The 24,311-nt window shown below is 45.0% G+C and overlaps 3 protein-coding genes across 11 annotated transcripts; 2 read left to right on the top strand and 1 right to left on the bottom strand.

The window, feature by feature from the left end:
* Positions 1-269: 269 nt before the first annotated feature.
* LOC1277403 (palmitoyltransferase ZDHHC6) lies at positions 270-5,346 on the top strand. The gene is made up of 5 exons (XM_316863.6): positions 270-620; positions 702-803; positions 892-1,670; positions 1,743-1,933; positions 4,583-5,346. The coding sequence occupies exons 2-5, from the start codon at positions 740-742 to the stop codon at positions 4,755-4,757; spliced, it is 1,209 nt and encodes a 402-aa protein (XP_316863.5). The 5' UTR covers positions 270-620; positions 702-739; the 3' UTR covers positions 4,758-5,346.
* A 2,835-nt stretch (positions 5,347-8,181) lies between these two features.
* LOC1277402 (aminopeptidase N) lies at positions 8,182-14,095 on the top strand. 3 transcript variants are annotated; one of them, XM_316862.5, is made up of 4 exons: positions 8,182-8,620; positions 10,000-10,199; positions 10,277-12,678; positions 13,522-14,095. In XM_316862.5, exons 2-4 carry the CDS (start codon positions 10,002-10,004, stop codon positions 13,787-13,789), a joined length of 2,868 nt encoding a protein of 955 aa, XP_316862.6. In that variant the 5' UTR covers positions 8,182-8,620; positions 10,000-10,001; the 3' UTR covers positions 13,790-14,095. The 3 variants fall into 3 exon arrangements, with proteins under 3 accessions (XP_316862.6, XP_061507139.1, XP_061507132.1); XM_061651155.1 differs by having other exon boundaries at positions 8,182-8,659; XM_061651148.1 differs by lacking the exon at positions 8,182-8,620 and adding an exon at positions 8,711-9,158.
* Positions 14,096-14,976: 881 nt separating this feature from the next.
* Positions 14,977-22,978, bottom strand: LOC1277401 (uncharacterized). Of its 7 annotated transcripts, none has more exons than XM_061651127.1 (6): positions 22,092-22,978; positions 21,386-21,623; positions 20,354-21,300; positions 18,469-18,988; positions 15,638-17,053; positions 14,977-15,510 (listed from the first exon to the last, which is right to left on the bottom strand). In XM_061651127.1, exons 2-6 carry the CDS (start codon positions 21,404-21,406, stop codon positions 15,478-15,480), a joined length of 2,937 nt encoding a protein of 978 aa, XP_061507111.1. In that variant the 5' UTR covers positions 21,407-21,623; positions 22,092-22,978; the 3' UTR covers positions 14,977-15,477. The 7 variants fall into 7 exon arrangements, with proteins under 7 accessions (XP_061507111.1, XP_061507079.1, XP_061507118.1 ...); XM_061651095.1 differs by having other exon boundaries at positions 21,396-21,623; positions 22,092-22,970; XM_061651134.1 differs by having other exon boundaries at positions 22,505-22,968.
* Positions 22,979-24,311: the final 1,333 nt, after the last annotated feature.

Below are 24,311 nucleotides of genomic sequence, written 5' to 3'. Positions count from 1 at the left end.
CCGCCCTAAATACAAACAAAACACATCTCGTGGAAATCTGTTCAAATTAAAACTTCCACTACATTTTTTTAATTCCAGCATGCCTGCAAAAGGCCAACATTGCCTCGTAGTGTTTCCATGCGAGGATTTTAATTATTTCCATCTGCAAATGCACCGACGATGGAATGCTACAAAAATACGTGTGAACTCACGCGGTGGCAACAACGTCATACAGTCGGATTTTGATGTTTGGGAATGCTGTTAAACACAAACATGCGTGCATCTACAAATTAACGTCAGCTGGAGCGACAAAGACAGCTACAAAAGCTAGAAAGAGACCCCTGTGCGTCATTTCGATGCGGTGCATGATATCTTTTTGATATGGTAAGCGATGATTAACGTTTGGTGCAAGCAGAAGAGAAAAAACAGCGCACTTCAAAGCAACAGAGACCAGACACCTTTGGTTTTGTGGCAGTGTGGTAATTATGGTATTTAGCAACGGTGACTGAAATTGTTGAAAATTAGTGCCTACGAAAGCGGGCAAAATGTAAAAACTGTGTGCCGTTCAAACGTCGGGAAAATACACAAACACTCAACACTAGGAGCGTTGCTGAAAGGTCCATACATCAGTTTTCGCACAGGTAGTGTGGGAGAAATTGCTTGCTCTACATGCGTACGGAAAAAGTAGCCTAATCTATAACCTCTATTTATGCAATATACAGATACAGGCAGCTAGGCGCAGCACAGTGCCCGCGCAACAATGTTCCTCGGGTGGTACAATTCCATCCGGCGTTTCCTCCACTGGGGACCATTAACTGCAATCGGTAAGACTGCGGCAAAACAGTGTTTCTACTTCAGCGCGACGCTGCTCTACTGGCGCATTAACGCAATGCTGATGGTTATCCGTTGCAGGAATTATACAATCGATTACAGTGATGACCATTTACATGAACAGCATGTGGTGGCCCTCGCACACTTCCCTGTGGGCGCTCATCAACCAGACAGTATTTGTGCTGCTGTCCCTCGGCACCGGGTTTTACTTCGTGATGGCCTCGCTAACCGGGCCGGGCTATTTGCGGCTCAAATGGCGACCGGCCCATCACTCAGCGGACGAGCAGTTGCAGTTTTGCATCGTGTGCGGAGGGTACAAGGCGCCGCGTTCGCACCACTGCCGGAAGTGTGACCGGTGCGTGATCAAGATGGATCACCACTGCCCGTGGATCAACAACTGCGTCGGTTGGGCCAACCATGGCTACTTTACCGCCTTTCTAGCGTTCGCCGTGCTCGGCTGCATCCACGGTACGGTGATATTGGGCTCCTCGCTGTACGTGGGCCTGTATCGCGACTGGTACGTATATTACGGCCAGCTCTCGAAAGTAAACGTGAAGCTAACGGTTTCGAGTCTGGTGCTGTGCGTGTTCAACATCGGGCTGGCCATCGGGGTCGTACTCACGGTGGGCGCCTTGTTAGTGTACCAGGTGCGATCCATCCTGAACAACCGGACCGCCATCGAGGATTGGATTGTGGAGAAGGCGCGGTTTAGAGCGGAACGCAACGAGCAGACCTTCGTGTATCCTTACGATCTGGGCCGATGGAGCAACGTGAAGCAGGTCATCAACTTTACCTGCCGGCCGGTCGGTAACGGGTACGAATGGCCCGTCGTCGAAGGATGCGACCAGTACACGCTAACGGTACGTTGCCGAGCGACAATGTTGGTCATCCGTGTGCTTTAATTTGCACCATCCATTACTCTCATTCTGCAGCGTGAACAATTAGCACAAAAAGAGGAAAAACGGGCACGAACACGGACGTACACCATTGTTCGACCGGCGACGGGAAGCTGGTTTCCACTGTTTTCGCAAGGACCGTCGGTGTGCCTTTCGCCTCCGCTTACCGATGAGCCACGAATTAAGCTTGAGGTTGATGACATCGTTCGTGTTACCAGATGGAGAAAGTAAGTATTGGAGATGAATCAAAATAGTAAAAAAATATTCAAGCTTATTGCACTCTAAAAACTTCATGCGAGTTGTGAAATTTTACCAGATTGCTCTTTGAAAGTTTTATTTTATCTTTAACGAGATGCTGGGATTTTTGGAGCGACAGATATTTGGAGGAGTAAACTTATTCCCAAGCACACACAAAGGTTTCTGCATTGCCATGTACGTTCTAGTATGCGTAACTGGCAATACAAAACCAAAACGGCCAAAGATACAACCTTGTTCATTTCCTGATTCTGTTTCCCATAATGCCCATTTGTGAGTAATTCTTGACCCTGTTTCGGTCCTATTTCCCATCTGAATATGCAGTCCATGCGGGGTTTGGAACCATGGCACGCATGTTGATCGGCCCGTTTCCACTACACATGCTTATATTCAAACTTCCATGGCGATTAACACACAATATCGCCATATCGCGTTAATCCACACTGAGTGACTAAACTACTACTTCACAATGTATAGGAGGCTTTAGACCTTGCGTGAAAGTGAACGTGAAATTTTGTTTTTTTTTTTGCTATATTTCATTGAATATTTATCAGAATATGGCTTATCGCACACCAAAAGAAAGAATATTCAATTTCCCAACTATCTAGACTATAAAACAAAAACTTTATAAATTAAATTTATTTCCTTGTGATTCCCCGCTACCCATAATTTTTTTTTTTCGCCGTGAACAAAGCAGGGAATCTTTAAGCAATATGGCCTTCTCGGACCGTTCCTCCTGAATAAAGAAGCAAGGAATCTCAAGGAAATGCATTTAATTTTTTATATATTTTGTAGTATAAATAGTTAGGGAATTGTATGAATTGTATGAATGAATCTTTGAAATGATTCAATGAATCTGAATTTCTGTTGGAAGGATTCATGAATCTCATTAGATTCATATATCTCGAAAGATTTACAAATCTCAAGGGACTCATAAATCTCCAAAGAATCATAGATCTTGAGCTTCTTATTATTCTTTTGTTTGGTGTAACAATCTACGTGGTCATGTCAGCCTACACAGGCTTTCGAAACTTCTTGCCATGTACAACACAGCCGGGCATGTTGTTAAGTCGTGCGAGTTCTTACGAGATTCATGAATCATAAGAGAATTGATGATTTTATAGAGAATCATGCATTTTTAGAGATTCACAAATCTTTGGAGAATCGATTCGAGATTCGAATGAATCTGAACGAAGGATTCATAAAAGCCAACACTGGTCTATTATCCACAGTTTATTATCCACAACTGAACCCTGCTAGCCGGTCTCGTGGTACAGTCGTCAACTCGTACGACTTAACAACATGCCTGTCATGGGTTCAAGCCCCAAATAGACCGTGCCGCCATACGTAGGACTGACTATCCTGCTATGGGGGAAATAAATTAGTCACTGAAAGCCAAGCCCCACACGTGGTTGCAGGCAGGCCTTGACCGACAACGGTTGTTGAGCCACAAGAAGAAGAAGATGAAGAACCCTGCTGAAGCTGGCTGCTTTTTTGTAACCGTCGTATATAGTCCACTTTGTTTTTCCAAACACCCCCTCTTAGAGCTATCGCAATTCTGTGTTACGTAAAGCCTGCTGAAAAAAACCTTTCGTAAACTCATCCGCAATTTGGGTTTCGCTTGGAATATATGTATTTGTAGCCACTTGTAGAATGACGACACTCCATGTCGCTACCCCAATCTGCATCTGTAAATCCTATAATTGGCTCCTCTTAATTATGCCAATATGCTAGGAAATAATCCTTTGTACCTTGCAAATACCTTAGTACACGGTGTAGATGTGTCCAGTGGCCATCTGTTGCATCACTCTGGTTTCTAGCGGTCCTTTCGACGGTTTGCAATCTTCCATACCAAAAGTCCTTGACGTACTTTAATTGATTAATTTTTAACGTACCTTGTTGTTATGTCGTAATCAATTTTCATTAGAATGAAGTTGGTTATTTCTTGCATATCTTCCATTTCGAATTCGAATTTTCCAGTTGATTTTTTTCCCAAAGAGTTTGATGCCAAAACTATATCATCGACGTATAGGATTAGATACATCTCAGCTTTCGTAGTTTTCCGAGTATACAAACAACTGCCAAACAACTGCTGACCGTGCAAATTCGAGTGTGAACATATAAATGTGGAACATTTCATTGCAGTCTGTTAAATCAGAACATATCAGAACACAAGTTTTCATTGTTGTAAACCCACCAAATTATTTTCGAAATTACCAAAATATTGTTCTAGATTTATTTTCCGGCGGAGGGTTTGATGTCGAAAACGACTAGCTAGAATCGATTCCTGCATCGACGGAACACGTAGTTATTCCTGGTATTTGACACCAGGAATGACGGTTGAATGATCGAAAAATAAAAATTTGTTTAGTAATAATCAACTTGAACACTCGATTGCAAGAAAGGCATAAGCTTGAATACGTTTTGCTACAAACCAGTAACATTAGAATAGCCACCGTTTCAATTAATATATTTGACGAAGTACAATCTGTTCTCTGAAAGCATTTAAACTTCATTCCTTAAACGCACTTTGACTGTTGAAAGAGACTGGTTTAGAAGAAGAAAATATGAATCAAAATGCCATCTAACATCTATATTAACATAATTTTCCACCGTTTCAGGCACTGGTTGTTTGGCGAAAAACTACAGGAACCAACGAAAAAAACTATTCCGAAGCGGGTTCGCGGTTGGTTTCCTCGGAAATGTGCCGTGGAGTATATCGAGCTTGATGATGACGATGCTGTGGTGAGCGGCGTACCACCAATATACGAACTTGCGAATAAAAAAGACGTTTAAAAACACGCTTGAAATACAAACCATTGGAAGAAGAAACAAGTAAGAGAACATGCCGTCCGTTCCCGAGATATGCGGTGAATGTGTTCCGAAGACATCCGCGTATGGCAAATATCACGGTTTTCTGCAAAAAATACAATTGAAGAGTGGGTAGTTTTGATTCATGACATGTTCATGTAACTTCACTTGTTTCAATATGTTTGTACAAGCAGAGAGTATAATTTTTGGAGCAAACTGATTACTGATTTGACACATGGCCAAAAAACTTAATTCAGAACATCCGCTTATTTTCAAATCCGCGCATATCGAGAACCGCATTACTCGGGAACAGACTGTATAGTTGCCCTCACAGAGTGCGCACCGTACATTAAGCAACAGATTTGAAAGATAAATATTGTTCTGATGGAAGAAAAGAACAAAAAAAAAACAAATAGGATGCCGTCAACTACATCAAAGAGATACTGTGGTTTGATTTGTTTAATATTTACTGCACACAGGCATAGGTATGTCTGCTGCAAACGGTTCCTTTATTTTCTTTTTTTTTGCATTGTTTTCGAACTAGGTTTTAGAAATACATATTTTCTGCTTCAAACGTTGTATTGTATAGTGTTTTCAGAATATGATCGAATTCACGTTGTCGCTTTGCTCATGTTTCGGCGAGAGAAACGCTGCATGTCGGCTACACCAAAAATACATATATTTCCCAAATACTTTCCAAGCCTTCATTATCTTCGGTAAGGTTATATCAAATGTAATTCTTCTAAAGCAGTGGTCGGCAAAGTCCGACCTGCAGCAACATTCAATCCGGCCCGCGAAAGGATATGACCGATTTTGAAAGATGGACAGAAACTATTCATACTCAAATTACTGAAGATCCTTAAGTATAACATTTTATACTGTAATGTTTCAACTTTAATTAAAGTACATACTATGATATGATGGACCGTTAAGTATGTTCGAACTCTAGGTCAATATCCCCGTAACATTTGCATAAAAATGGCGTTTGCAGGAAAAAAATGTCTGCTGGATGTAGAAAACAAACTAGTTGAGATAACTTCTTTACATTTACATTTCTTTCGCAATTGAAATGTGTTTATTTAAGCTTACTTGTACAAATAAATCTAAGACTTTACGAGTTGCCTTTCGTCAGTTATCCGGAACTTTCGCCATGGTGGACGAAGACGTGCGTGTAGGCACCAAGTTCTAGCTTCGATTTTCGTCCAGAAAAATGGATGGGACACATGGAACATATCGAAATATTGCCAAATTCACCTGAAATGATCACATTGAGTTTTGGCATCATTGTTTGCCGCTGCGAGGCCAGCGGAGGGGATTTCTAATTCCTGATCTGTTGATTCATGTTTCCCAAGTACTATTTCACTGTTTGACGGGTTGCATCAATCTCCCTGCCCCGTCTAACGCAGTAATGTAGCCACTTGTCCCTCTGTCTTCATTTTCAGCTTTTTTTGGCCTCAACAATGAACCTGGGCTCTCTTTCGATGCTTTGATTGTTGCCTAACAGTGCCAAGATGTTGGCTACCAAAAAGGCGGGCTTATACGACGTACACAAACTTCCACACGGAGTAGATTTTAGACGCTATGGGGTGCCACGCTTTTGAACGCCGTTGGTTTACTTTTTTGGCCATCATGGTTAGAGTTCGAGCGATAGAGATGTCAAATTTTGTTCACTGATTCATGAGATACTACTGTTCAAAGTGCTATTAACGTTTTGTTAGTGCAGCTGAAGAAAACCCCATGATAAACCTATTAACTTGTTCATTTTTGTAATGGAACCGTTTTGTAATTTTAACATGTTTTTAACACGTCAATAAGACTTTCGGAATGAAGGAAGTCGGATACGAAATTTTATATAGATAAGATACACTATAGTCTTGTTGCAATACATTTATTTATTTACAAGTTTTGCATGCGACTTTACGAAAGCATTTGACTTTCGCATACGCAATACATGCAATACAAAGTTTTAAATATAGCAAAATAGGTCTATAAATTTTTCTCGCGACAATATATTTTCTGCTATTGGTTTTTCTTAATTTCACACAAATTAGATGGTTTCACTTTTGTCTATTTTATGGATATTTTCAATCGTATTTGAGAGCAAAAACGAACATTAAAAAACCCTGTTGTTTTAACGAGAATGACGATTCCACTTTGTTGCTGTTTACGAGTACAGCGATTGTCAAAGTGCTTTTTCATAAGGTATCAGTTATCACTTTATCTGCCATGGCATTACTTGTCCATAAAGCATTTGGATAATTGCTGAATGCATGTTTGCTTCGATAATTTGTCAGCCGTTGAGACTTTTGTATCATCCCCAGAATATCGTCAATATTTTTTGCGGCGTGAGAGGAAGGGGAAATGAAAAAGCCTGCACCTGGCCCGCGGCACTCGATCATTTACTAAATTTGGCCCTTGGCCTAAAAAGTTTGCCGACCGCTGTTCTAAAGCATAAAGCCGCCCTGTTGCATAATTTATTTTGTATTTGTAGATGATGTACCTAACGATTGTTTTGTGATGATGTGAGGTGGCAAGCTTTCTAGTCAAGTTTATTTTACTCTACGAATATTTTACTTTCAGTTTAAGTTTCCTAAGGACACTCTTTTGAATTTTTCACTTTTTATACTTTTTTCTCCTCCTTTCTTTCTTATTTTTGAATTTCTTATTCTTTTTGTCCTGCTTCTAATCTAATAGTGTAAAGTAGATAAGTTAGTTTAATTTTAGTTTAAGTTAAGTTAGCGTAACAAAAGGCCCTAGGCCTAGCACCCTTTTTTCTGAAATCCTGGCAAAACCCTCCACAGCGGTGAAAAGCGAGCGTTACGCAAAACAAATGTACACATGAACTTAAAAGAAAAATACCAATAATCATATATGCTGATTCTGATTCTGATTCAGTTTAAGTTTGCGTTTGCAGGGTTTGTTGAGAGTTTCCAAGACATATTCATTACCAATAAACGCAGTTTCGGTTTGGTTGGTTCTTAAGAAATTGAATGTTTTTAAAGAGTTAGGTAATTATTTTACTTTTACAAAACAAAAAAAAAAAACAAATTAAAAACTGCTCTTCAACTGGTAGCTACAATCGAATTATTTGTTACATTTTGCCCAGTGCTATTAACTGTATCACTGTTTATACTGTACTTTAAATCAAGCTAACTACATAATCGATTCGCTGTAAGACGACTGTGCGATCGTGCAGTTGCGCTTAAAAAATTGCTACAGAAAATTACGTATAATACGAAGATAAGGCGATGGGGCTGGGGTACGTGCACGGGCATTTATAATTTTAATTCTTAAGGTTAGTGATTGAAATTCAGATGCTATCACCTCGTACGCACACTGCTGAAAGACGAATAAACCGGTTTGATATTGCGGTTTAAGGTCAGTCCTCCGTCTTCCACTGTAAAAAAAGTGGCAAATTATGGTAGGCCGTGTGTTTTTTATATTTCTATTTACCCTGTTCACTAGGAATAGGATTAAGGCAAAATGTACGTTGCGTTCTTTATAAAATACTTCCCATGTTTTCATATGTTGGTACAAGTGGAGGCTTTAATTGAAAGACCATACAAACGTGTGTGTGAGTGTGTTTTGTGTAGGCACGTCGATTAGGGTTGGCGTTCGATTGGCGTGAAAGTGCCACGAGATGCGTTGGATCAATCAGAAGAGTTAACCTTTTCTCTCTGCTACTGCCGCTGCCGCTGTTTGTATATGTGTGTGCTTTTCTGCGTGTGGTTGTTCCACAGTACTGTAAACGCCTTCAGCATATTACATGAAGCACAACACACCGATGATTCGCATATAAATTCCAAGTTCGTCGGCTGTCCGCGGGAGAAGAACCCGTCAAGATCTCGGTGAGTGCGGTCGTGTGCTGTGCTGCTACTGTGTTTGCGGTGGGCTATTATTAGTGTTTGCTCCAAAGTGTTCAATTCCCTCGAGACATGCTGTGTAGTGATTTGTTGTTGTGTTAATGTTTGATAACCTAAAGCGATTTTTATTTAAATTGAACTGCTATCAAAAATTACCAGAATTATCTGCCCATACACCACCACGATCAGCTTTTGCCTATTGACAGTTAAATACAGTGTGCAAATACTTGCAAATACGCTCAATGCTCAAATCAATGAAATTAAACCCTTCAAATCGCTTTCAAAATGTTAGCTCAGCTTAATAAGTATGATGCTAATTTTCTGTATTTTTACTTAAAAGGTTGTTTTGGGCATTTTTTAAAGTGCCGTTGCATAACCGTAACGTTAAAAAAAAGTGTAAATAATTGAACCGTTGCTACACCAACAAGAGTTACCTAATAGTGATGGGAAAAAATGAAGTTTTTGTCGGAATCGATACGATCGGCTAGCACCAAAGTTTTCTGGACTCGATTACGGATAATAGGTTCGGAATCAGCTTCCGGATTCTGGAATCGGCTCCGGAGTCGGAAATGACTTCGGAATCGGAATCGATTCCGGAATCGAAATCGGCTCTGGCATCGAAATTGTCTCCAGAATCAGAACCGACTTCAAAATCGGAGTTGGTTTCGACATCTCCATAAGAATAAGCGTTTGGGTTCAATAATGCTTTTGATGTCCGCAAAGAATCCAAATTTACTTGTAAACGATAAATTCTCATGGAGATTCCCGGACTGATTTCGCTTCTGAAACTTCTGATTTCAGTTCAAGAACTGATCCTCGTTCCGGAGCTAATTCAATTTCTGGAGTCAATCCTGATGAGCAAAAAGCAATTCCCAGGTCGTTTCCGAAGTCGGTTCTGATTCCGGAATCGATTCTGGATTCGGTGTCAACTCGAGAATTGGCTCCGGAATTGGTTTCCGGAATTGGCTCAGAAATTGGCTCCAGAATCGGATCCGGAATAGGAATCGGAAACAGAATCGGAAACAGAATCGGTTTCGATAGCCGCAAAGAATCAATATTTACTTATAACGATCTATTCTGATTCCAACTGATTCTCATTCCGGAGCTAATTGCATTTCTGGAGTCAATCCTGATTCCATGACCGGGGAAAATTGCGAATCCCAGGTCGTTTCCGATTCCGGAACTGATTCTGATTCTGAAGCCGACTCTGAAATCGATTCCAGCATCGGACTCGACTTCGGAATTGATTCCGAACATGGAGGTCCAATTCCGAGCTCACACCGCTAGTTGCTATTCGAGTTTTACTGTGCTGTTACTTTGTTTGATTTTTACGGTTGTTTAATTCCCGATTCCCGTTTGCTTAGGTATGGCGATGGGTCGAAGCTCGATGCTGCTCGCAGTAATTGCTGCAACCATTATAGGAGTGACCGTGGGTGACACGGGAGTGCCGTACAGCGGTTACCGATTGCCCAAATCGATCACTCCCGAGCATTACAATCTGCGCGTCTACACACATCTTGGCGATGAGCGAGGTTTCATATTTTACGGCCAAGTGGCGATGCGGGTAAGCAACCAAAGGAAGCGGACAACAAAAAAGTCTTGGACCTAATAACACGTGTTTGTGTGCGATGGATTTTACAGCTCATTTGCCACGAGGATACGGAGAATATAGTGCTGCACTCGAAAAACCTAACGCTTCCCGAGCAGGGCATCTCGTTGCGCGAACTGGGCTCGGCCGGCCAGCAGAACGGCTCCGCCATAGCGATCAAAAGCGTGCAGTACGCCAAGGAGCATGACTTTGTGATACTGAACGTGGCCACCGTGCTGCGCAAGGGGAACCGCTACGAGCTGGTCGTACCGTTCGAGAGCGCCCTCGGCACCGGCCTGCTCGGCTACTACCGCAGCAGCTACGTCGACAAGGCGAGCAAGCAGAAGATCTGGCTGGCGGTGACACAGTTCGAGCCGACGTACGCCCGCCAAGCGTTCCCGTGCTTCGACGAGCCGGAAATGAAGGCCACCTTCGACATCGCGCTAGCGCACGACGAGCGGTACGTCGCGCTCAGCAACATGCCGGTGAACAGCAGCGCCCCGGTGGACGGTATGCCGGGCTGGGTGATGGACGTGTTCGGCACCACCGTGCCGATGTCGACCTACCTCGTCGCGTACACGGTGAACGATTTCGAGTACCGGGAAGCGATGGCGGCGGAGGAGGGCGACGTGCTGTTTAAAATCTGGGCCCGGCGCGACGCGATCGAGCAGGTGGACTATGCGCGCGAGATCGGCCCGAAAGTAACGCGCTTCTACGAGGACTACTTTCAGCAGAAGTTCCCGCTGCCCAAGATCGACATGATCGCGATACCGGACTTTGCGTCCGGTGCGATGGAAAACTGGGGCCTCATCACGTACCGCGAAACGGCCCTGCTCTACCATCCGAACGTGTCGACGGCGAGCAACAAGCACCGCGTTGCGTCGGTCATTGCGCACGAGCTGGCGCACCAGTGGTTCGGCAATCTCGTCACTATGCGCTGGTGGACCGACCTGTGGCTGAACGAAGGCTTCGCGACGTACGTCGCCAGCCTCGGCGTCGACTATCTGCACCCCGAGTGGCACTCGCTCGAGGAGGAGTCGGTCTCGAACACGCTGGACATTTTCAAGTTCGATGCGCTGCAGTCCAGCCACCCGATCTCGGTGGAGATCGGCCACCCGAACCAGATATCGCAAATCTTCGACGCGATCTCGTACGAGAAGGGCTCGATCGTGATACGCATGATGCACCTGTTCCTGGACGAGGAAACGTTCCGCGACGGCGTCGGCCGGTACCTGCGCCGGCACGCGTACGGCAACGCGGAGCAGGACAACCTGTGGGCGGCCCTGACCGAGGAGGCGCACGCGAACGGCGTACTGCCCGACCACATCGACGTGAAGAAGGTGATGGACTCGTGGACGCTGCAGACGGGCTACCCGATCATCACCGTGACGCGCAACTACGACGCCAACACGGCGGAGGTAACGCAAATGCGCTTCATTTCCTCCGACGTGCGGCCGGACAGCAACGTGACCGACTACTGCTGGTGGATACCGTTGACCTACACTACCGCGAAGCAGATCGACTTTAACGACACGCTGCCGAAAGCGTGGATGGCGTGCAGCGGCGAGCCGAAGGGCTCGCACCAGCAGGAAGCGAAGCTGCTGGAGGATCTGCCCGATGGCGACCAGTGGGTCATCTTCAACGTTGAGCTGGCCGGGCTGTACAAGGTGCGGTACGACAGGCGCAACTATCAGCTGATCATTGCGCAGCTGAACGGGCCCCGGTTCGGCGAGATCGGGCTGCTGAACCGCGCGCAGCTGATCGATGACGCGATGGATCTGGCCTGGACGGGGCAGCAGAATTACGGCATCGCGTTCGCGATGCTGAACTACCTGCGGCAGGAGACGCAATACATCCCGTGGAAGTCTGCACTGACCAACCTGAACAACATCAACCGCATCCTGAAGCGCACGCCACTGTACGGCGTGTTCCGGAGCTACGTGCAGTACATCCTCGAGCCGATCTACGAGCAGCTGGACATCTTCAATGGCAGCCGGGCGACGACCGAACGGCTGGACGGGATCAAGCAGATCACGCTGATCGCTTCCTGGGCCTGCCGGTTCGAGGTCGGCGACTGCGTCAACCGGTCGGTCGAGCTGTTCGCCCGCTGGATGAACGAGAGCAGCCCGGACACGGACAACCCGGTGCCGGTCAATCTCCGCCCGGTGGTGTACTGCAACGCGATCCGCCGGGGCGACGAGGCGCAGTGGCACTTCCTCTGGCTGCGCTACCTGCAGAGCAACGTCGGGGCGGAAAAGATCATGATCATCGGTTCGCTGGCGTGCACGCGCGAGGTGCGGCTCGTCGAGCGCTTCCTGCAGTGGTCCCTTAACAGCACGTCGGGCGTGCGCAAGCAGGACGCCACGATTCTGTTCAGCGGCGTGTCGCGCAACGATGCCGGGTTCGCTGCCGCCAAAAAGTTCTTCCTCGAGCGGGCCGACGACATATACAACTAGTAAGTAACGGACAGCTACCGATGCCGCCGGCGCTAAACGCGTGCGTGAAGCCTCCAGCATTCGAATTACCTACCCGAGTCCGATTCCGTGTTCGGAACCAATTCTGGAGCCGACTCCGATGCTGGAATCGATTCCGATTCCGGAGCCGAATCTGGAGTCGATTCTGCAGCCGATTCCGGAGTTGATTCGATTTCGCGATCGGAGTCGGCTCAGGAATCAGAATTGACTCCAGAACCTATTCTTAACACCTATTCTTAAGGAGATGCCGAAACCAACTCCGAGTACGAGCTAATTCTGATTTCGGAGCCAATTCCGATTCTGGAGCCGATTTCGATTCCAAACCCGATTCTGAATTTCGGAGCCAACTCCGGAACCAGATCCGGAGCCGATTCTGGAGTTGACTGCGAATCCGAAATCGATTTCGGAATCAGAAACCGAAATCGACCTGGGAATCCCAATTTGCCCCGGTAACGGAATCAGAATTGACTCCAGAAATGGAATTAGCTCGGGAATATTAAGATGTTTCAGAAGCGAAATCAGTCCGGGAATCTCCATGAGAATGTAAATTTGGATTTTATACAGCTTTCAATATGTAGCATCATTCAACCAAAACGCCTATTCTTAAGGAGATTCTGATTCTGAAGCAGATTTCGACTCCGGAACCGATTTCGATTCCGGAGCCGATTCCGATTCCGGATCTAATTCTGATTCCGGAACCAATTCCGGATCCGATTCCATCATCGATTCTGGAAACTAATTCCGAACCTACAGTCCCAAAAATCTTCATTTTCCCCATCACTAGATCGAATACTAACCACACCGTTCCTTTTACTCCGTTACAGCCTGAGCCCGGACACGTCGCGACTGTCGCGCTACATCAAACCGCTCGCGGAGCAAATGTTTTCCAGCGAGGAGCTGCAGGAGCTGACCGATCTGATCGAACAGAAGGCACCGATCTTCGAAAAGGCCAACCAGGGCGTCAAACAGGCGCTGGAAACGGCCCAAACGAACAACCGGTGGTCGAAAGTGAACATTGACAAGATGGAACGCCTATTGCCAATGCTTACTACCCGGTCCGTTTCAGTGTTAAGTTTAATCGACGACCTGTAGCAAAGGGGCCCGCGCGGGTGGACGGTGCGCCGATACATTTCCGTAGGCGCCCTTCCCCAGAAGTGTAGTACTTAAAGCATACCCCGTTTACCTTCAGCCCCATCAGCAGTACAATTACACAGTCCTGCCGCAAGCATTTCTCTACATTGAAGAGGGAGTTAAAATATTAAAAAATAACACACGCACATGCTCGGTAGATAGTTAAGTTACTTTAAATATTTTCCTGACTATACCGTCCAGTCTAGGGAGTAGCTGTAGCACGGTCCTCAATTTTTTATAGAAATAAAACTAAAACATTCACAAACATACACACACCTGTTGTAGCTGATTGTGACGAAAGACGAAAGCAGTAGTGTTGGGTTTCTTGAATCTTTCGTTCAGGTTCATACATATGAATCTTCAGTGATGAGTGATTCGAATCTCGAGTCGAATATTCAGATTCATGAAATATAAAGATTCATGAATTCTTGGGGATTCACGAATCTTCAAATATTCTTTAAACAATCATGAATCCCCAAGGATTCATGAATCTTGAAAGAATCAAGAATCTTCTAAGAATCAGGAATCTCCAAGGATTCATGAATCTCTTAATATTCGTGATTCTATAAGATTCATAAATCCATTTAAGTTCATATATCTCCTGGGATTTATGGATCTTTAGAGTTATATGATTTCCAAAATATTGAATTGGCCCGATCCCACCTAAAACTTGTCCGAGTAAATCTTTCGAGATATAAGAATCTTTTTCAAGATTCATGGATCTTTCGAGATTTGAGATTCAAATTGAATGAATCATTACAATGATCCATCACGTTCATAAATATGAATCACCTGAATTTACCCAACACTAGCAAGCAGCAAAACCTTTCTTTCCATTGCGCTACAGTCTCCATGTTTGATGGTTGGCCTTGACCGACAGACGCGTTATTGCGCTCAGATACGAAGAAGAAGCAGGTTCAATCAAGGTTTGCGATTGAGGGTCATCAACGGTCATGCATAAAACAAACGCAAACGATCCCGCTAAGTATGCTTGTTGTAGATGAGAGGAGAAGGGGACGAGAGGACGTTTTATAATATTCATTTTGGCATTGAAACATACAATTTTGTGATTTTAACCATTTCAGCAACTTAAACATTATCTGATGATATTCCAGTAACAAAGTGTTTACAACAGTAAAGCGGTATGCTCTGTTTGTTCTGTTTTGTTTTATTATTCCTCTTTAAATATATTGAACATTACTCAGTTTCTGTTGCTGCTCTAATGCGGTCTCTCATATACCATATATTGTTGAATGATGTTACGGCGCACTACTCCAAACCCTCTATCATCTCTAACATTTCTCTTAGCTTTTACACTGTTGCTTCTTATTTGTCTGTCAATAAGTTAGAAAGCCGATTTTGAACCGGCTTCAGGTTTCACGATCTATCTTCGCCCTAATATAATTACTATATGCGACTCGAATGAGGAGGTCAACTATATTGCCATGCTGCTAAAGTCTAGATCTCTCACGCCACAATTCCGTGGCGGTCCCTATCCCCCTGCTCCACGTCGCACGTGATCCAGGCAGCAAGCACTGACTATCCCGTGGCGCTGCGTGCGTTGCCAACTTAAACAGGGGAGGGGATGGGGAAGGAGTGGGAGTGGGGGTTGATTTACAATAAGCCAATATAAGGCCGGGCACGACCAGCTAGGTGGTCTTGGCGCCAGGCAGGAAGTATTCCTTGAATAGAAAGAAACGTGTTTAATTTTTAGACTTGCCAGCATACGTGCCTGGAGCCTCGTGCGCGTCAAACTTAAACGGAGATGGTAGCAGATTTGGTCGCCGCCGGGACATGCTTGGTTATTACCTTATGCATTTTGTGTTGATACTGCTGTTGCTGATGCTGCTGCGTGGGCGATGCCGACTGCTCTTTTGGTTGATTATGTTCCTTTCGCTCAATGTCGTAGCGCGCGTAAAACAGCAGGTATGGCGTGGTCACATGGCGCCGGTTCGGTGACAGTATCTCCTCGAACTCGAGCTGCGTCATAATTTTTACCTTGTCATCGTCGCACATGTACCAGGTTAGCTGCTGCTGCTGCTGCTGCTGCCTTGCAACGGTATCGTCCATGAAATTGCCATAACTTAGCTCGCTATTACCTTGATTGTTAATCGACGAGCTGGACAGCAATGAAGAGTGACAGTTGCCGATGGTTGATTGGCTTTCGCCGTTCGCACCATCCAGCTTGTAGCGACTTTGTGCACAGTTCATTTCGCACATTGACCCCGCCACGATAGGCGATAGGTGATGGGGGGCGCTGCCCGGGCCACTGCTGCTGCGCAAACCGTCCCCGATCAGGCCGCCGCCCTCATCGGCGGTCCCGCTTCCGGCGTGAGCGCATCCCGCATGCCGGATGTCATCGGCGAGTATGTTTTTCGCCAGCACGGCACAGCAACCGACGCTCTGGCAATGGAGATCGTGCAGGTTCGACGCTTTGTCGCAAATACTGCGCAGCGGATGATTCGTTTTGCCGTCGCACGGATTGCTCCCGCCGCCCAGCGAACAATCGACCGCGCTGCGCGCCGAGCTGACGCCGTCCATGCTTTGAATGCTGTAAAAGTTATCACTATAGCCGGCCCGCACCGCCTTCTCGATGCAGACGGTGGTGGCGTGCGCGTTCAGCTGCAGGTTTTCGATCCCATTGATGGGGGAGAACCGATTAATAACGTTGTTTTTCAGCTTTTTGCTAATATCACCAGCACTGGAGGCTTTTTTGCTGCCAAACAGCTTTTTTAATTGACCGGAAGCACTCTTGTCGACGCCGCCGCCGTGCCCCTTGCCCGAGATTCCGACGCCTTTGATGCCGTTCGACACGCCGGCCGCCTGCGCTTCCAGGGAAGAGGCAGCGAGCAGTGCCCTTCGTTGGCGATCCTTAACACAGTTGACGTAGTGCAGCGGGATCTGCAGCGAGCTGGTGTAGGCGATGTAATGTCCGACCGACATGCGCGCACCGACGTGCGTTATCACGCTGTACAGCCGGTACACGTGGCGCTTCTCGCTGTCCGACTTGCCCAGACAGTCGGCGCAGAAGCACTGCAACACGAACGGCGTCGGGATGTAGCTGTTAATTTTTTCCATATCGCCATTGAACCGCTTCAGCTGCAGCACCAGCAGCCGGGGCAGTATATCGAAGGATATCGTACGGCAAGCCTCGGTGTAGCCCGAGCACACTTCGCACCGGTACTTGTTATCACCACGAAAGTATTCCTGCGTTATGCAAGCGTCCTGGCGGGGGAGCAAACGAAAAACATCAACCATTAATTGAGTTTTTTTTAAATCTCAGTTCATATATTTAATGTTGCATGAATGTTTGCTATAATATTGCTTGCTTTGCTATAAAAGTGAACGTGGTACAAAACAAGCCGAAATACGACGCTTGATGGATCGATTGAATTTCTAATATGCGTAACAGGGTTTTCCAAGTCACTTTCGAATGTGCACATAATTATTCACTGCCTCCAAGATGTTTTTCAACAGCTGTCAAATGGTGTTTTGCGTCATGATAAAATTTCAGTTTTTACACATAATTTTCAACACAAAAAACTGACAAACTCAAGCATCAGACATGTTGAAAATCATCCTGAAGAAATTAATGAAAATCATTCTGTTGAAACAAAATATCAAATTGATGTAGATGATCAATCTTGCACGAGATGAACAACAACGTTTACATTCGAAAGTCACTAGGAAAACCTGTATTATAATTTTTAATTTATTCGGCATGATTTTGAATAGATCCAGGCTAGATTGAGTTTGTCAGTTCTTTGTGGTGTGTTGTGAATCATGAGTAAGAACTGAAATTGTATTATGAAGCAAGTACACCATTTGACTGCTGTTGAAAAACATCTTGGAGGCGGTGAATAAGTACAGGGGGTTTCAAGTCACTTCCGATTGTAAACATTGCTTTTCACCGCGTGCAAAATGTTATTCCACATCGATGTAACTTTTCATTTCCGTCACACAGGGGTTTCCGAGTCAATTTAAAATGCAACAATGTTTTTCAACAGCTGTCAAATGTTCTATTTACATCATCATAATTTTTCAGTTCGTCTAAATGATTTTCAACACGCTGGAAGTTGGATTGAGTAGTTTGACAGTTTTTTGTTATGTGTAGAAAATCATGTGTAAGAACTGAAACATTATTGTGATGCGAATACAATGTATGATCGTAGCTGTTGAAAATAAATCTATAGGCAGTGAATAATGATGTGCCCATTCGAATGACTTGAAAACCCCTGTAATAATTTTTAATTTCTTCAGCATGATTTTCAACACTTTAACCTCCGCATCGCAGCACCTCGTCATCGTTTTTACACCGGGGTTTGAAACCGGATCGCATCACCCGCTGACAGGTAAAGTGTTGAAAATCATGTTAAAAAAATTATTATTATTATTATTATAGAAATGAAATATCAGAGTGATGGGAAATAACTTCTTGCACGCGGTAAAAAAAAAAACAATGTTTACATTCGAAAGTGACTTGGAAACCCCTGTAATTACTCGTTGGGAAATTCAATTAACTTTCATTTTGGTTCACAGTTCGTAATACTTGACCACATTTTTTTTAAAGAAATATAACCGCAAAAACAATCATTTTTACATTCCGCACATAAATGAGCCACTAACACCCAGCAACGTACCTGATAAAATTGCTGAGGATTCTTTAGCGCCTCGCTGATCTCGCTGGAAGTGATCGGAATAGCAATGTCGATCATGATTTCCTTTTGCTCGGTTACCGTTTCGCACGACAGGCACCGCGTCCTGGACACGGTAACACCTTCGAAATCTTCGCAAAAGAAGTTTAACCCCAACGTGCGAATCCGTTCTTCGAGCCGTTCCTCCGCCGCGGTCGCACCGTGCCCACCCGTCGTTGTTTCGTGCGGTAAGCTGGCCTTGTCTTTGCCCGCCCCTGCATCGGCACATTTGCTAACGGGCGCCATCGGTTTAACGCTACTGGCCAGCGGCAGCTCCACTGCGGCATTCGCTTTGCTCTCCTTCGCCGCGAAGGACTTGGCATTGCGGAGCGATTCTTTACGCCGCCGGAATATGTTGCGCCCGATGAATTGTGTGCTAGACTTCGTTTCGGTGCTGGCAGTCACCGAGTCAGCACTATCGAACGTGCCCTTAGCGGGCGCAGGCTTTTCTAGGGATGGAAGCGAGCTAAAACGATAAAGAGAAAAAGTTTGTTTAAAAATCGCACAAATAAACGGTATAAGCTGAACAGCTCCAGGACTGTTTAAATATTGCTTTCGAAATTAATGGTGGGAGCTCGGAATCCGACCTACTCGAAACCGATGCCGTGTTCGGCATCAACTCAGGAGCCGATTCCAATGCTGGAAGCGATTTCGATTCCGGGATCGATTCCGGAGCCGATTCCGGAGTTGACTCTGATATCGGAGTCGGCTCCGGAATCTATTACGCGATCGGAATCGACTACGGATTCAGAATAGACTCTGGGAATCGAAATTTGCTCCGGAAACAGATTAAGAATTGACTCCAGAAGTAAGAAGTTTCAGAAGCGAAATCAGTCCGGGAATCTCCATGAGAATGGATCGTTTATAAGTAAATTTGGATTCTTTGCGGCTATCAATACGTAGCATCATTGGGCCCAAATCCCTATTCTGAAGGAGATGCCGAAACCGACTCCGATTCCGAAGCCGATTCTGATTCCGGAGCCGAATCCGGAGCCGAATCTGGAGTCGATTCCGAATTTGATTCCGGAGCCGATTCCAGGGTTGGCGGAATCAGAATAGTCCAACAGAATTGGACCCAAAGGCATATTCTTAAGGAGATGCCGAAACCGACTCCCGAGTTCAAGCTAATTCTGATATCGGAACTAATTATGATTCTGGTGCCGATTTCTATTCCGAACCCGATTCCAAATATCAGAGCCGATTCTGGAGCCGATTCCGGAACCAATTCCGGAACCGATTCTGAAGTTGACTCCGAATCCAGAATCGATTCCGGAATCAGAAACGATTCCGAAATCGACCTGGGAATCGTGATTTGCCCCGGTAACGAAATCAAAATTGAGTCCAGAAATAGAAATTAGATCTTGAATGAGAATCAGTTCTTGAATTAAAATAAAAAGTTTCAGAAGCGAAATCAGTCCGGGAATCTCCACGAGAATAGATCGTTTCCAAGTAAATTTGGATTCTCTACGGCTATCAATACGTAGCATCATAGGACCCAAACGCCTATTCTTAAGGAGATGCCGAAACCGACTACGATTTCGAAGGCGATTCTGATTCTGCAGCCAATTTCGATTCCGCATCCGATTCCAATTCTAGAGCCGATTCTGATTTTGGATCCAATTCCGATATCGGAGCCAATTCCGATTCCGGTGCCGATTCCGGAGTCGATTACAGAATCGATTCCGGACCTGCTATTCGGAATCGATTCCAGAAATTTTTGGAGCTAGCCGGAATCAATTCCGACAAAAACGTCCTTTTTCCCATTACTATTTCTAACAGGCCAGGTAGTTTTAGGGGCTACCCCTTGCCTACTATGTATGCCACCCCTTACCTTATTTTGAGGAAATCTGGATTTTCGATGAGAGTTTTGTTCAGCTTTAAACACGATTCCCTCACGCTATCCAGTATGCACATGAGAAATTCGTGCGCGTCCTGCTGCTGATTCCCTTCGAACGTGCTGCTCACGCGCTGCACCGCCTGCAGCAGTCCGCCGGCGTGGAAAGGCTCTATCGTGTCGGCCGCCTCGTTCCGCGCAAGGCTGTGGTACAGCTCGTGCAGCGTTTCGCATACCAGCTGCCGGTTGGTCTTGGCACCGTTCCCATTGCTAACGCTCGGTTCGCACTTGCGGGACCGATTGTAGCTATCACCGGTGTAGGCGGGGGTGGACGCACCACCGTACGCGTTGCAGCCACGGGCGTGATTGGCGGGTGCGCTACACTTCTCGCTCTCGCTAAAGCATATTTCGCTGACCATCGCCGAACCATCGGACGCACTCGACGATCGGCCGTACGGTGCTGCGTGCGTCTCGTACCCGTTCACGTGCTTTTCGTGCAACCCTAGCTCCTTGCCGTTCCAGCTGTGCCCACCGAGCGCGTCCGGCCCATCCGAGCCCGCCCCGAGCAGGGAGCCTTTCTGCTTGCTGTTGATTGCGCTCTGCTCGTCCTGCCCATGCCCCTGCTCGTCGTGCTCGGGCAGGCACCGTTTCTCCGCGTTCGCTTTATGCAACGTCAGCTCCAGAAACTCGACCAGATGGTGCAAATTATGCGTAAAGTTCGGTGCGAAGCGCAAGGTGTACAGCACCGAGTTCATGTAGCACGAGTTGCCGATGTTGCATAGTGTGGCCAGTGAATTGCTCATGGTGTGGGTGACCATACTGTTGAGGCTTTTCATAGCAGTCTGCAGTGCCGCAGCAGTGGCGATGGCGGAATTACACTTGTGATGATGCTGTTCGCAGAAAAGCTCGTACGCGTTTGTTCCATTCACAATTGTTGCTGTTGCCTGCAAAGGGCCAAAGAGGAAGAAAACAAAAATTAGTATTTGTGCAACCTTGAAGACCAACTTGCTTTAAGCCTAACATGCTTACCGATACATACTGCTGAACCATGACGTACAGAACGGACAGAACAATCCACCACCATTCAATGTGCTCGTCCCAATGGGTAAGTGATCAAATTAGTTGTTAAAACAAAGTATAAAAAGTTCCTCTAATCACAATTATTTGTAAACAATCAAGTTGTATCGCCGCTTTACTGCCGTTTTTATGTTGCACCTGTCATTTGCCACCTGATTGCTAGCGTTCATGATGCATGATGATGATGGACCTAAAACAAAATTGCACCAAAACGGTAAAAGGCGGTCATATAAGGCTCAATAGAGCACACGGGATGTTAGCAATTATTATGTATCAGTATTTCTTTTCGCCATTAATCCATTGGGGAGCCCAATGGTAATCGTGTATTATGTATGATGAAAGTGTGTACATGTATATATACATATACATATCTATGCCCACACACGCACATGCAAACATTGTCCATACACATATCGTTTCTATGTTTTGGTTATCACTTTTTGGACAATTTTTGCAAACTGCTTCTATCATGTAGTGAGCCCGAAAACTAATATCTACATTTGATATGCCTTTTTTGTCACTGCTTGTTGCTTTGCAAAAGTAATCGAAAGTAAAGGCAGGCCAAACTAAGCGTACTGTCACTCGAAGCAAGCCAGCAAATTACAAGTGTAGAAAGGCCAGGCAGAAGAAAGAAGCAGTTTACGAAAACGATACTTACAAAACTATGCTCCGCAACACTAAACGCAGCCAGCATAAATGTTTGCAAAACAAACGGTAAGCATAATGTAAATATTCACACTATCTCTCATACAACCCAGTAACATGTAATACGGTTTGCCGCAAAAGGGTATCTCAGCGCAAGGTGACATCGTTTATTGATTTGATCATCATCATGTACATTGCCTGTCCAGAACTATGCTTGCGAACATTGCGAACAGGCATATAAACTATCTTAGCTCATTGGTAAGTACGTAACAGTGCCAGCATGTAATAAGGGAGTGTTGGCCGATGAACTTTACTTCCGATTATTTATCGTTTTTTTTTGTTGTTCTTCTTTGGCAAGCTGAGTCGATGCATGCACGGTCCGTGATACAGGTTTCGTCTGGTGCTTGCGTATTGTGGTTGATGCACCTTGTGCGATGTTGTGTCGCTTCCTGTGGCGGCTTTAAGAGTTCGGCAGTACGTTTCGTACACAGAACGGATTAACAATTTTTACACGAACAACTATCGATCTCTCCGCATTGTTATTAATTGTAACTTTCTTCGTCCGACTTTGGCATACACTTTGCACTCCGAGTTTTGACATGTGTGAAGCGGTGTGCTGACAGTCTAGGTTGTTAACAGCAATCGGCTAGGGGCAGACGGTACGAAACGGCAAAGCAAAGAGTGTAGTAATCGTTGATGACGCCATCAGTACGCTCGTTTATTCTGTCTATTTAACACCAAATATTGCAATCGTTTTCGGCCCGAGAAGCTTGCATTTTAAACGGTAAATATTTTTTTTGTTGCTTCGGGAATAGCGACGGGTGACGAAAATAAAGATTTAGCGTAATTCTTGGAATACGTCAATTGTACGCAAACGTACGGGACTCGCGAACATCCATGGACCTATCGGACAGTGTGCAAAAAACGGAAGCATTATGGTCAACACCCAACCAACAAAAAATAACAGTACTCGCAAACTAACTTCGAGCAGTCTGCGAGCTCTCATGTAGCCTAGCACTCCCTACAACTTCATAGCTCCAGTGGCCTGGCATTTTAGCAGCTTGTAAGGACAAGCAGTATTTTCGCCCATATAGTTAGCAGTTATATTTATAGCATTCAGCGAAACGTTAGAACAGTGTAATTGACCCCAAGTGACATTTGGTCGAAATTGTTTTCCCATATTTTACTCGATTAGTACTCGATACGCTTGAAATTGTGGATTTGTGTGTGATCAAGTGTGTTGAAAGTGCCAAGATTTGGTGTGTTCGTAAATAAGGCGTTCATCTATCGAAGGACGATGCCGTCGAGGTCAATTTTCATGTATGGCTGTGGTTTTTTGATGAAAAAACAGCTAGTTTTGTGTGACGTTATTTTATAAAAAATGGATATTACCCAAGTGCCACAAATCCACTAAACGACCACTAAACGACTTCTAAACGACTCAAGTTCTCTTCCTAAACGGAATATAGAAAGACTTCGTTTAGCAGACGGCAAACGACTCATGCATTCTAAAAATAGCGAAAAAGCTGGTGGCGCTCTCTGTTGGTGGGATACCCCAACCAGTTGAGCTTCATCGCTTGGAGCAGAGCTTTCTCATTTCCTCTGTACTGTTGTATGGTTTCGCATTGAAGTTATGCATCGCTAGAACTAGAACGGCGATACGATTGTTTAAATACTAAACTCCAATGGAAACCACCAGCACTGAAGCAAGTGAGATTTGAGTAATGGTCGTTGGTGTCGGTACCCACGTATCTGACCACACGACCATTCATATAGATTTTTGCTCGGAATGTTAGAAGGCTATATAGGTCATGATAAGATGAAACTTGTCGAAACACATTGCAAGAAAAGGATAGCAATATAATAATCAGTTTTAATACGCCATCTATTGATCAAACCAATGAAGCTGTGGAGCTTTCATTTTTTTTCTATGGATATTCAATTTTCCAGTCGTTTAAGCTTAATCTGTGGCGCTTGGGTATTTAAGTATCAAATGGAAACATAGCCAACTATAACGATAGGAAACATCATTTCCGAGTGAATCTAGAAGAAAGTAACGAAAAAGTCGCATCACAGTTGATTTTAAAGAACTTTTTCAAAATTCCCTTAAACTGGTGGAGTTTAAGGGAAGTTTAACGCTTCAGTTTAAGGGAATTTGCTCGAATTCCCGATTAATCGTGCTCGAAAATGTCAATTGAGATAGCTCACCTAAGACCTAAAATTGGATATTTCT

This window comes from Anopheles gambiae, chromosome X (assembly GCF_943734735.2).
Source record: "Anopheles gambiae chromosome X, idAnoGambNW_F1_1, whole genome shotgun sequence".
Classification (NCBI taxonomy): domain Eukaryota; kingdom Metazoa; phylum Arthropoda; class Insecta; order Diptera; family Culicidae; genus Anopheles; species Anopheles gambiae.
Note: the sequence above shows the minus strand (reverse complement) of the source record. Positions and strands in the feature narration are given on the sequence as shown.

Coding starts and splice junctions, on each gene's coding strand:
- LOC1277403 (XM_316863.6), top strand. CDS start 740: ATGTTCCTCGGGTGGTACAATTCCATCCGGCGTTTCCTCCACTGGGGA. Junction 804..891: donor GGGACCATTAACTGCAATCG/GTAAGACTGCGG, acceptor TATCCGTTGCAG/GAATTATACAATCGATTACA. Junction 1,934..4,582: donor CGTGTTACCAGATGGAGAAA/GTAAGTATTGGA, acceptor CCACCGTTTCAG/GCACTGGTTGTTTGGCGAAA.
- LOC1277401 (XM_061651075.1), bottom strand. CDS start 21,440: ATGGTGGTGGATTGTTCTGTCCGTTCTGTACGTCATGGTTCAGCA. Junction 18,989..20,353: donor CCAGATTTCCTCAAAATAAG/GTAAGGGGTGGC, acceptor TTATCGTTTTAG/CTCGCTTCCATCCCTAGAAA. Junction 17,054..18,468: donor ATCCTCAGCAATTTTATCAG/GTACGTTGCTGG, acceptor CTCCCCCGCCAG/GACGCTTGCATAACGCAGGA.
- LOC1277402 (XM_061651148.1), top strand. CDS start 9,089: ATGAAGTTTTTGTCGGAATCGATACGATCGGCTAGCACCAAAGTTTTC. Junction 9,159..9,999: donor GACTCGATTACGGATAATAG/GTTCGGAATCAG, acceptor CCGTTTGCTTAG/GTATGGCGATGGGTCGAAGC. Junction 10,200..10,276: donor ACGGCCAAGTGGCGATGCGG/GTAAGCAACCAA, acceptor TGGATTTTACAG/CTCATTTGCCACGAGGATAC.